This window comes from Nipponia nippon, unplaced genomic scaffold (genome assembly GCF_047370975.1).
Source record: "Nipponia nippon isolate SJK-2023a ecotype South Korea unplaced genomic scaffold, ASM4737097v1 scaffold_1, whole genome shotgun sequence".
Classification (NCBI taxonomy): Eukaryota; Metazoa; Chordata; class Aves; order Pelecaniformes; family Threskiornithidae; genus Nipponia; species Nipponia nippon.
In genome coordinates this window covers 95,205,658-95,217,599 of record NW_028262290.1, presented here as the reverse complement: position 1 = coordinate 95,217,599, position 11,942 = coordinate 95,205,658, and the positions used below count along the sequence as shown (strand labels likewise).

The 11,942-nt window shown below is 40.3% G+C and overlaps 1 protein-coding gene across 4 annotated transcripts in view; it reads left to right on the top strand.

The window, feature by feature from the left end:
• The first annotated feature begins 404 nt into the window (after nt 1-404).
• SLC35B3 (solute carrier family 35 member B3) overlaps nt 405-11,942 on the top strand; it is a 29,375-nt gene continuing 17,837 nt past the window's right edge. For 2 of the 4 annotated variants that reach the window (XM_087763151.1, XM_087763133.1), the window contains exons 1-5: nt 408-913; nt 5,477-5,755; nt 7,098-7,219; nt 9,141-9,295; nt 10,851-10,958. In XM_087763151.1, the coding sequence (XP_087619277.1) occupies nt 740-913; nt 5,477-5,755; nt 7,098-7,219; nt 9,141-9,295; nt 10,851-10,958 (838 nt within the window). In that variant the 5' untranslated portion in view covers nt 408-739. Of the gene's footprint in view, nt 1,009-5,476; nt 5,756-7,097; nt 7,220-9,140; nt 9,296-10,850; nt 10,959-11,942 lie in introns of all 4 variants that reach the window. The other 2 variants (XM_087763141.1, XM_087763160.1) reach the window with 2 other exon arrangements.

Here is an 11,942-nt window from a genome sequence, read left to right as displayed (position 1 = left end):
CCGCAAAGCAAAATGTGTTTTTGCGAGTTTTATGAAGGCAGCCGCTTCACGTGGGTGATTTACTATGCAATATTAGAATAGCACAGCATCAGCCAAACCTTCGAACGAAATTTTTTGTCAAGGATTCCAAACTATTTCGATTTCACCGTGGTGTGAAACACGGCCGCGTTCTCCTGGGGCTTTTCCAGGGCATTAAGGCTGTCCCGCTCCATGCCGATCCGGAGCAGCGCCTGGCCGAGCCACGACTGGGCTGACAGGACACACCTGCCTGCCTGCCTGCCCGCCCGCCGGGCGCGAGGGCGGCCGTTGGAGGGCGGCCGTTGGCCCCGCCCCCTGCACCCGTCTCGCTGCGCCCGCGCCCTCGCCAGGCGGCCGCTACCCGCCTCCTCCGCAGAGGGAGCCGGCGGGCGAGGAGCCCCCGAGCGGAAAGACCCTCGCTCCTGCCGCCCGGGATCGCTTCCCCCACGCCGGGAGACTCGCACCCCGGTTGTGCTCCGACGGGGCACAGCGCGTAGCGGAGTTATCCCCCGCCGCGCCACCCGCCTACGAGGGACCCGCTCAGAGAGCGCCCGGCGCCAGCCGCCGCCGGGTGCGGATAACCCCGCTCCGCCCCTGCCGCCGCGGTGGGCGGCTCCTAAGGAAGAGGCCCCGCCCCCAGCGGGGGTGAGGCGGGAGCTGGAGGGAGTCCCCACCCGCCTCAGGCCGAGTAGCGGAACGCCGAGCGAGCGGCGCTCTCTCGATGCGCTCGATGCTCGCGCCGACCCCTGGCATCCCCCCCGCCACTTCCGGCGGCGCGGGAGGCTGGAGAGGGAGCGGGACGGGCGAGCGGCCGGGTCGGGTGCAGCGGCCGTTGGCGGAGGAGGACGGTTGGGCGCTTCCGCCGTGCCCCTCTTCCTCCTCCCCCGCCACACAGGTACGGGGCGGGGCCACGCACCGGGGCGAGCGGGGAGGAGGCGGGATCGCTTCCCGGGGAGCGTCACCCGGCAACAGGGGGCCATGGGCGCGACGGTGAGGAGCGCGGGGGCCTGGGCGGGGGAAGGAACCGGAGCTGGAGCATGAGGAGGAGGAGGCCGGTTCTGACGGGCGGGAGGGGTTTGGCTGGCCCGAGGAGGAGGTGTCCCGCGGCGCTGGGCCCTCGGGGCCCGTAAGCAGCGAGACATTCCCTTCCCCGGAGGGAGGAGCGAGGAATGGCGGCCTGTCGCGGCGGACAGCCTCTGTCCCAGCCCGGCCCGGGGCAGCTGGCAGTTGCTGGGGCAGGGCCACGTCGGTTCTGGCCTCCGGGTGCGGCGTGGGCCAACTCCCGGCAGCTCGGCTGGCAGAGGGCCGGGCGCAGGCGAGTGGGCAGGAAGGAGGCTTCAAGGATCATGCTGGTCCCTGTCCCTCTTCCCTCTTGTGCCTCCGGGGCAGGAGCCAGGTACCGCCAAGCAAAGGATCTGCTCGGGTTTCCGACAGATTGCGTCCCTATGACAGGGAGCATCCTTGTTACTGTGCCAGCTGCTGTCCTGCCACCGAGCGTTTATGGAATTGGCTCCAAAGGAAATGGATTTTGGCCGGGGCCAGCGTGGAACATGCCTTGCGGGGGTCATGCGAGCAATTTTTCTGGGAGTACCAAGATGCTAGTTTCTGCCAAACTGATGTTTTTACTGGATGTTCTTCAGGGTTAAATAAAAAAGCCCCAGCTCCGTCATAATGTTTTTTCTATGCTTGGTACAAGTCATTAACTTTTTGGAGGCCAAAGAAATTTTGCTTTTCTAGTTACTTGTTTATTTGCTTCTCTTTCGTTTTACTCTGTTTTATTTGTGTCTTAGGTTAAAATCTTGCTCTGCATGGGACTTTTTTTTAAAGGGGAAGGAACAAAAACTCTTTGATTTAAAGAACATGTCGTTTACATTTTTACACACAGGAGAAAGAAAAGGAGGGGAATATTTTACATTTTTTACACACATCAGGGCAGCTCTTAAGACACTTGACTCTTCATAAAACAGATTTTTGCTGCATGCTTGCTGAAAAGGTGAATCAGTTGCTTGAAGGATTTTGGGGAGAGGAGGATGAATAGCATTTTTGATACTTAGAAATATCACAGTTTGAGAAGTCACAGTGGACTTCAGAAGAGTTCTGTCACTGTTGGTAATGAAATTACGTGGTGGAGAGTGTTTCAAATGGATACATACATTTATAGTTTCTTCAGTTGTTAAATAATGTTCCTTGAAATGTTTCTTGAACATGGTAAATTCTTTGCTTTCTTTAGAACATAATAGAGAACAAACAATTACTCTGCATCACCTTCTTATGGATGGCCTTGGGTGTGACTAGAGCTATCAGTGTTGTTTCTTACTACTTTAGTGGTAGACTCAGTAATCTGCAAGAAATAAATGGAAAGATTGTAAGAATTGATGGTGTTCCCAAGGAAATATTTTGAATATAAAGAGTTGAAAATCGGAAAAATTGTGTTAATTGTGGTGTGGGTTAACGCCAGTAGGCAGCTAAGCATTGCGTAGCCGCTTGCTCACTTCCCCCCCGTCCTCAGAGGAGGAAGAGGAAAAGGAAGAAAACTTATGGGTTGAGATAAATTGTTTAAGAAGTGGAAAAAGAGAGACAGAAAACAACACAGGTGATGTAAAGGCAACCACTCCTCCCACAGGTAGACTGGTGCCCAGCCAGTTCCTGAGCAAAACATGGCTAACCTCCCTAAACCCCCTTCTCTCGCTTTTTATTGCTGAGCATGACGCTTTATAGCATGGAATATCTCTGGTTAGTTTAGGTCATCTATCTGGTTGTGCCCCTTCCCAACCTCTTGAATACACCGCACTCTATTCACTCGGGGGAGGGCGGGGCAGAGGGAGAAACAGAAAAGGCTGTGCAAGCTCTGCTCAGCAATAGCTAAAACATTAGTGTGTTATCAGCATTGTTTTGATCACAAATCTAAAACAGCAGCATACAAGCTGCTGTGAAGAAAATTAACTCCATCCCAGCCAGACACAATATATAAATACACGTGTTACTGTTTCTTCTTCCCTCTACTCCCAATTCTTCTGATCCTAACGCAGGTATTACACAAATAATATCTAAATTAGTGGCCAGAGTGGAAAATATAGGTACAAAATTATGCATTATACAGTTCACTCCGTTTTTGGACTTTTGAAGCACACATGACAGTACATGGCTGTGTCTTCTGCTGGGTATATGTCATTCTCTGTGTTTCAGCTTAGGTGAATAATGAGGCTCAGATTACTTCTGCAGCTCTTGTTCCTGCTGAGAAAGTGTGACATTAACAAATACAGCGTGCCTATCAAGAGGAAGTGTACACTGGACAGGAAAGATCTGAACAGGCAGCAGTGAAAATACAAGTTCAGCGAAGACGTCAGCAATGGATAGATTTCTAAATACATTGTCTTTCCTTCATGGTGATTTGCTCCTTGGGCTTGAACTGGGGAGTCCTAATTTTGTGTGCAGTTCTTCTGGGGAGAGTAGTAATTCATATCCTGGTTGAGTGACCAAGTAAGGATCACCGAGTATCTTCTGCAGGCACCTTTACTCTGCTTTCTGTGGTGGTGGAATGCTATAAACACAGGACTAAAGGGGACTGCTCAGTCATCGGGCCCATCTTAACAGCTCTACATAATTGCTTTCATAAACTTCCCCTTAAAAACAGTTTAGGTGTTCCTTCTTTCATTTTTAGGCTGCTCTAGAATACAGATAGTCTAGGGATGAAAAGGTAGTTTCTAGTAAAGTTTGTTCATCATCACTCCATGCCCATTTGCTCTCATGCTACTGTCCTTAAACTTATAATTATTTTTTCTCCTTAGTGGTAATCCCTGTGATACTTTTATTGAAAGTAAGTCTGTTTTCTTTTCATCAGGGTTGTGCTAGTCTAGACAATTTACACACTCATCTTATCTCAGTTCATAAGATGGACAATCTGTTCCTCCATCCTGATAACCTTTTTTGCAGTTGTTCTTTGAATCTGTCTTTGAGGATGATCAGAACTCTGTATGATATTGTGCATGAAGGCTCACTAGTGGCTCATTGCATGACATTGGTACTTTTCTATTTTTACTGAAAAGAGTCTACTTAAACTTTTTCCATTTTTTATGGCCACCTCATTTTGGGATTAGCTGGCAATCCACAAGGGTAAACTTTCTACCTCTTGCTTTTGGTTTTCAACTGAAGAGCTCTGAATTTAAACACAAATAATTGTTATAGTCCCTAAACTCCTGTTATAATCCCCAAGCTATTCTTTCAGAACTTTAATAAGAATCTTGTTCCAACCTAAGAGTAGGTTGTATCAAAAAAGAAAACATAACCTCATTGAAAGTTTTATATTAATCCTTAATTTTTCAGCTAAACTTGTCGTTTCTTGTATTGTATAACAAATTACCAATGTCCATGCAGATTACATTTAGTACATTTATTGCATGATCTAGCTTTTCTATACTAGCACATTTTCCATCTAAAAACAGTGGGAAAAGCATTTTTCTTACATGTGTGATGAGGGGAAGTATTTTTGAGCTGGGGAAAACAAACAACTAAATAGTTGAGGCAAACAGAATTTAATTACTGACTGCTCGCTGAACTAGGTGGTGACCTGCACTTAAAAATCTTGGGATGGCTGACCAGTGTGTTTATCTTGAGGCTGGAAAAAAAAAAAAAAAAAAAAAAGCCTCAAAGATCATACTGTCTGCTGAGCTGGAGAAAAGAATTATTTGTCTGTCAGTCTATTAAGCTGCTAAACTCCTTCTCCAGGATTCAGTTATCTAATTTTGTTTTCTATTACATGTGGAAATGACTGCATGTGGTTAATATTAAAGGGATTGCCATACCATAGACCTCATCAGATAACCAATTTAATGTCTGAGACTGGCTTCTTAATCTTCTTGTTTCCATCTTCATGTTCTTTTCCTCAGAAGTGTGTGAGAAATAGTGAATAAATGTGAGAATGAGGGGATAACTTCTTCCAGTGCAATGCTTGTAACCAATCATAGGCTCAAATCTGTAGTTTTTAGCAAGGCGTCCCATGTAGTGGACTAGTCTGGTATATTTCACTGTGAAAATGAAGTAGACAGAACTACAGTGTTTCAATGCCAGTTCTTTCACTGTGATTTGATCATGGGGATCACTTCTCTCCCAAGCAGTTGCTCCTGTGAGTACTGGCATAAAAGGGCTAATTTGACCTATTGTGAAACTGAAGCTGGTTTTCTCTTGCTGGTGTTTTGGGGTGGGTAGGTTGGTTGGTTGGTTTTGTAGGGTGTAGGAATACTACTTCCCACGTGAAGCAAAAGTGCTTTCATAGAGCGCTGTTGGCCTCTGATATTAACTGATGTTAACTTTAGACATCAGAAAAGATGAATAAAATTTGTGCATAAGAACAATCCAACAAAACTCTTAAACCTTTATATTTTCCATATGTCACATTCGTTTACTGTGATTGTTGGAAGGCTGTATGTTGCGTCTTATCTGACTTTAGCATTTCTTTCAGCTTTCAGTCAAAGGACACGCAGAAGGAGAAGAGCAGAAAGAAGATAACAATAGCACCGAATGCAGCGAACCAGGAATCATGGATCTGAAATTCACTTCATCAAGAAAATACATTTCCATCAGTGTACCTTCCAAATCTCAAACTATGTCTCCTCATATCAAATCAGTAGATGATGTTGTAGTTCTTGGCATGAATCTCAGCAAATTTAACAAACCTACTCAATTTTTCGTCTGTGTTTCTGGAGTTTTTATGTTTTATCTAATCTATGGATATTTACAGGTAAATGCTATGAACATGTGTCTTAGGCCAATTCCTCCTACCGCTTTTCTTTTTCAATAGCATGATAATATAGTATGTATTTTAATATGTATAGGCATTTAAAGTAGATATTGATTGCAAAGACAAGCTTTCCGAATTCAGGAGCAGTAAGTAATTGTATAATGTAAGATTCCATTATAGTTCATGTGCCTACAAGGTTGGGTTCAGTTGGACTTTCATAACTTGATCTTTCACTTCTGTGTGCAAGATATACCTTTCAATATTGTTTTAAATATGTATTTTTTAGAATGTGATTTCATAATCTTCTGAAAACAAACAAATTGTAGAACCATACAAACTGACATGTAAGTCTTCATTGGTGTTGAAACCTTTAGATCTCCTTGAGTTCTGTGAGTGCCATACAGTAACAGTAGTCTATTGTTCTCTCTGCTCTCCCTTCAGGACAGAGTTGAAACATGTACTATGGTTGTTTGTTAAGCAGACATGTTTATGCCATTTTAGTTAAACATTTCTCTTCCTGCTAACCTTTTCTCTTATCTTGAGCAACTACATTTCTGTTCCTTTTTTTTGATTTTTTTTTTTTTAAGTTCAGTGAGTCTTCTCAATAAAGCAGTGATTTAAAAAGTTGATAATTAAAAATCACCATGTTTCCAATGCTGTTTTCAAAAACAGTTGAGAAGTTTGTTAAAGTTACTTCCAAAGAGTTAGACAAAGTTATCGGTAATTGAAAGCAGAATCTCAAAAAGGAAAATACTAGGTAGCCTTTCATGTCTAGAACTGACACATCTACATAATTCTTTATGCAGTGTATGTGTTTTTCAATAACAAATTGCTCTGGGTTTACAGCCTGCAAATTTATAAGCTCACAAGTGCTATTTAATGTGGGCACTCAAAATATTAGGTGCGCATCCCTAAGAGATGAAAATTACCAGTAAATATGTCTGTTAGAGAAAGTTTGTATTTAATTTATTGTGAGCTATTTATAAATTCTGGATTAAAAACATTCTGCTGAAGTAAATGAACTGAAAACCAACTGAAAAGCAGCCAGGAAACCTTCTATAATTTGAGATAAATATTAAGGGATCGAATGTATTCCCCTGATTAATCAATCCATTAATTTCAGTGGATTTACACCAGCAGTAAACTTTCTCATTGCATTTTGGAGAACCTAAATTGTCTTTTTCAACACTTTGCAAGTTACATATGGCAGGTAAATTCTAGTTAGTAACCAGCAGCTGCAAAGGCTAGATTTGCATGTACATGAAGAAAAAAATCATCGATTTTGTTTTGATTTAATATTTTGTTGTATGTATGTGACCTTGGTGGGTTTTTGTTTTTATAGGAATTGATATTTTCAGTGGAAGGTTTTAAACCTTTTGGTTGGTACCTCACTTTAGTGCAATTTGGATTTTATTCCATTTTTGGACTAATAGAATTGCAGTTGATTCAGGACAAAAGGAGAAGGTATGTGTTTTTCCAAGCATTCTACCCACTGTCCATCAAATTGGAAGCATTTGATATTTATGGTAAATTTAACTTCTGTTGTGAATACTGTGAGGCATTGGTAGCAGTTCTGTAGTTAAAATAATGTGAATTTACTGGATGATGATAGAAAATGTTTTATAAGCACCCGCTTAGATTTCAGATCTGTAAGTAGCCTTGTTGACTCTGCTGTCGCTTTGTCTCACTTACAGAGCATATTCTATCCTTAAGGTAGCTGATACAGACTGACTCGTGTATTTGTTGCTTGGGATTATCACGTCTAGAATAGGGCCAACTGCACGTCACAGCACTTGAAGCCATCTGTCACTGAATACCTTTTCCTCAAACCTTGGCACCTCCTCACCAAGAGGTTCCTCTAACGTGCTGTGCATCTTGGAGAGTGTCAGAGGTCTGCTCTCTGTTTGCCATGTGGCTGTATAGGTTTGCTTCAAAGGATGTGCTTAGGTTTTGCATTTTTCATTTAAGATAGCACTCATAACACCCTGCCACAAAATTATTCTGTGTTTTCACTGCAGTTGAGAAAGGAGATTCTTGCTGTCTTGAATCCTATGGATATGGAATAGTTTGATCTGACGCAGTGTAGCCATTCTATGGCTTCCTGCTCAACTACAGCCTCTGCAAACTGTGTATTGAGGCACTCTGGAAGCTTGCGTAGAGGCTGTCATGGGCTATATGAATTTTAAAATTGCTTTAAAGCATTATATCCTAGTTGAGCATAAGTAGTTTTCCTCAGCTGTAGTCAACCTTGGCTAATTTTGCATATACTGATTTTAGGTAATAGCATTCTTTTATAGCCAAACGACATAGCTTTGATAAATTATTTTAAACACTGACAGCTTATATTTCAAGTTATTTGACTTTTTGAGGTGCATCAGGTAATATTGCGTAGTTACCTTTTGGGTGTTCCGTAACTAGTATTTAGGTTTTGATTACCAAGTAGTTGCTAATGCTTACAGACCATGATCCTATAAGTAAGTTACACTGGAAATGAAAATCTTAAATATATTTTACATTTTATTTTCTATAACCTAGGCATCTTCTTGTAGACATTAAAAAACTTATTTCTTAATTTTTATGCAGAGTTGTCTGTTTCTTAAATTTTAGGTTTTTCCTTGCATGCCTCAGAGTATGCCTACGTCATGTAATGAGTTATGGATAAAACAGGGTTACAGCAAGACATCTCCTTATGTTGCTTGATGTGGCTCTGAGTATGCATAAAAAACAGCTGAACATATGCACAACAGTAACTGTAAAAAATCACAAAGTGAGCACAGCGATTGCTAAAGATTACTGTTGGATCATCTGTTGTCAGGAGATAATTGCATCAAATTGCAAACAGTACATCTGAAAATGTTCGACAAGCCCCTCTGTTCATGATATCGGAATCACTTTGTCTTAGTTCTGTTGCATTTTATAAAACAATGGTACTTTTTTCAACTTTCTTCATTCTAAAAATGTCACTGTTCAAGTGAAAACTTCACCAAAAAAATTGACACAGTGACCATGACAGGACTAAGATTCAGGATATATTGGTATACCAGTCTTCTGTGTTTCCTTTGACAAATAACCTGAAGCCTTTGTCTTGATTCTTCTGTAAATAATACACCTTCTCAGAAGGAGGTTAAAGAATTAATGCTTGAATACTTCATGAGCCATAAAGTTTTTATTGTCTTCTATTTGAATGCTGTTTATTAGCAGTAATTGAAAGAAACGAAATTTGAAATCGGTCATTTATGTGCGTTTTTAAATTTCTATTACGGAATGAAATTCAGTGAGAAAGATGGTCAAGTTGTATTACAAACGTATTCCTTTATCTAAATTTTCCAAGCTAAATCTCTAGATGAGTTTGTAATACCAAGATTTCTATGTTTATATTTTGTAGAATTCCTGGCAAAACCTACATGATAATAGCATTTTTAACAGTGGGAACTATGGGTTTGTCCAATACCTCTTTAGGATATCTGAATTACCCTACTCAAGTCATCTTCAAGTGCTGTAAACTGATTCCAGTTATGATAGGCGGGGTTTTTATACAAGGTAAGTGTTAGTCTTGCTATTAGATGATTTGGTTTTGTTGTTTCTTTGGGAGGCAGTCATGTATGGAATCCTGTACTTTCTTAAATTCCACTGAGGCTCTTGGATAGAGAGGGACAGGTAGCATTTTTCCTATAGGAGGAAAAATGTGAATTTCTGAAGCATCTCCTCAGAAAATGTACAGATACAATTAGATGAACAGAAAATGTGGGGGAAAAGAAGTTGTGCGAGTCACTTGCAAAACTTCATTTTTATGCAGGCTTTCTTAATTTTTAAGTAATGTAACTTTGTTTTCTAGACCAAATCACTTCATAAATGAAACATATTCAGTACTGAAATGAAAAACTTGAAATGGAAAACAAAATAAAAATCCAGCCATGATTTGTGAAGAAATCCCCTACTCTTGTTTGAAAAGCTTGATTCCTAAATTCCTAAATTTTGATTAAACGTTTAATCAGAAATACACCTGACTTGACAAGTCTTTGGCTAGTCCTAAAGTCATAGTTCATATTCCAAGAACAGAAAAAGGGATCTGGAGAACAACAGATAAAGACTATAATTATGTGAATAAACATACTTCAGTATTTCTGGATTTAGAAGACTTAACTATATTATAAAAGTTTCTGTTTGTTCAATACACAAGGATTCATTAAGTCAGTAAAGCTCTGCATCAGCAAGTGTTACGGAACAGAATCTAGAATGATATATTTCTGTTTCTGTAGTTAATTCTGGCCTTCTAGTTGCAATAGAAAGCTGAACTTTCGAGGAGGTTCCAAGTTTACATACAGACATGTGGATGTGGTATTTACCTTTTATTAGGAGTCATTTTGTATCATGTTAATGCAGAGAGGCTGGTATTCCCTTACAGCTTTGTGAAACTTTATATTTTGTTGTAGTACTAGTGTATTCTCAGAAGCTGTGATTTTATTTTTTTTTTTAATTATTATTTTAAAAAAAATTTCAGTTCAGAAAAAGTTCCTTTGGAAGCTTATATCAAAAGTACAGCTTCTGGGAAAGGAATGTGTTATTTCAAACAAGATATACTAACTCCTGCCTTTTCATTTCTCTATTTCTTTCTCCACCCCCCACCAAGTCCCATCTCTCCCAAACTAAGGGACAATGCAGGGTTCTAAAAGTACCCAAATCATCTGTTAGCGTTTGGGAATGACTTCTGTCTAATCAATAAAGGCAGTCAAAATGTCTTGCATGAGGGAAAACTCTTAAGAAAACAACTAAGCTGTCCTGAAGTTGCCGGGATGGTGCTTTGTCAGGGAGGATGTGCTTTATGTCATTGAGAATGTGCTTTATGTTGTTAGGAGTAAAACTAAAACTGACCACAAGAATCAGATAGTATCTGTTAAGTTTCTCCTCCATAGGAACTGCTGTTGTAGAAGAAAATAATTCCAGTCATGAAAGGCCAGAGCATTAAGTCTTCTGCTTAAGTAAAAGAATGACATTGGAACAGTTTTTCCTTTGCCTTCTAGTCTGCCGAACAGCATAAACATGAAATTCTGAGAGTGTTAACAGTCTATTCATGTTGTTTGTATTGCTTTTGTAGGAAAACGTTATAATATCGCAGATGTGTCTGCTGCCCTGTGTATGAGTCTTGGATTAATATGGTTTACTTTAGCTGACAGCACAGTTGCACCAAACTTCAACTTGACAGGTAAAGATATATTATATTTTAGAGTTTAACAAAATGCTTGTTTTTTCCTACAATAAGCATTCCATAGAAATTCTGAGAGTTCTTGGTGGAGTGCCTTCAGGTATCATACGGACAATGCAGTTTGTGTTGTAGCTTTGCACTAGCAGAACTATATCTGTGGCAGAGGAGGCCTTTATTTTAAGTGTTAGTTTTTAGGTTATTAAAATTTCTGGAAATTCCACCCTTTAGGCTGAAATGTCTTGCGCTTGTTCTCAAGAAATAATTACTTCCCACTAGATAAGTTAAAATAAATATGGTAAAATTCAGTTTGACCATTTTAAAACTTCAAAAGATTAGTTCTCTCTTCTAGTTAACCTTTAAGTCTTTTTCCATTTCAGAACTGTTTACTTTATATCAATGGACAGTCTCACTCAGGTTTGCTGTAGTTCTTAGTTGGAGTGCCCATGTTCTAACTTTTCTCTACTGTGTAAAATAAGAAGCAAAGAAAAGATTTTAACCTGTTTGGGTTTAAAAGCTTAGTTGAATTTCTTTCTCAAAGGACAAGGGAGAATTGGTTATTCATAAAATGCATGTTATTTACTTGGCCAGTGTTTGTATTAATAATGAACCTTGAAAACTTTTGAATACTCAACCTTTAGTGTATTCTTCTTTTGAAATTCTGAGGTGAGTTACAACCATTATGACAGATGTTCAGTGTGACATCTGTATTTCTTAATAGTGGAGGCACTGATTTTTAAGTTTGGTTCCTAAAAATAATAATAAATTCTCAGTTCTAAGGAAAAGACTTTCTGTCCTCACAAAATATGATTTCATCTCATGTTAGTAATGATCAATTTGTGATGTTGTCTAAACTGTATGTATCTTCTGCCTTGCTCATAAATTAATTCTCATGCCTTTTAATATCATTTTAGTGCTACTGGTAGTGGAAGAAATTACAAAAATCTGTGAATTACAAAATTTGCTGTGCTTTTAATGTGCTTATGT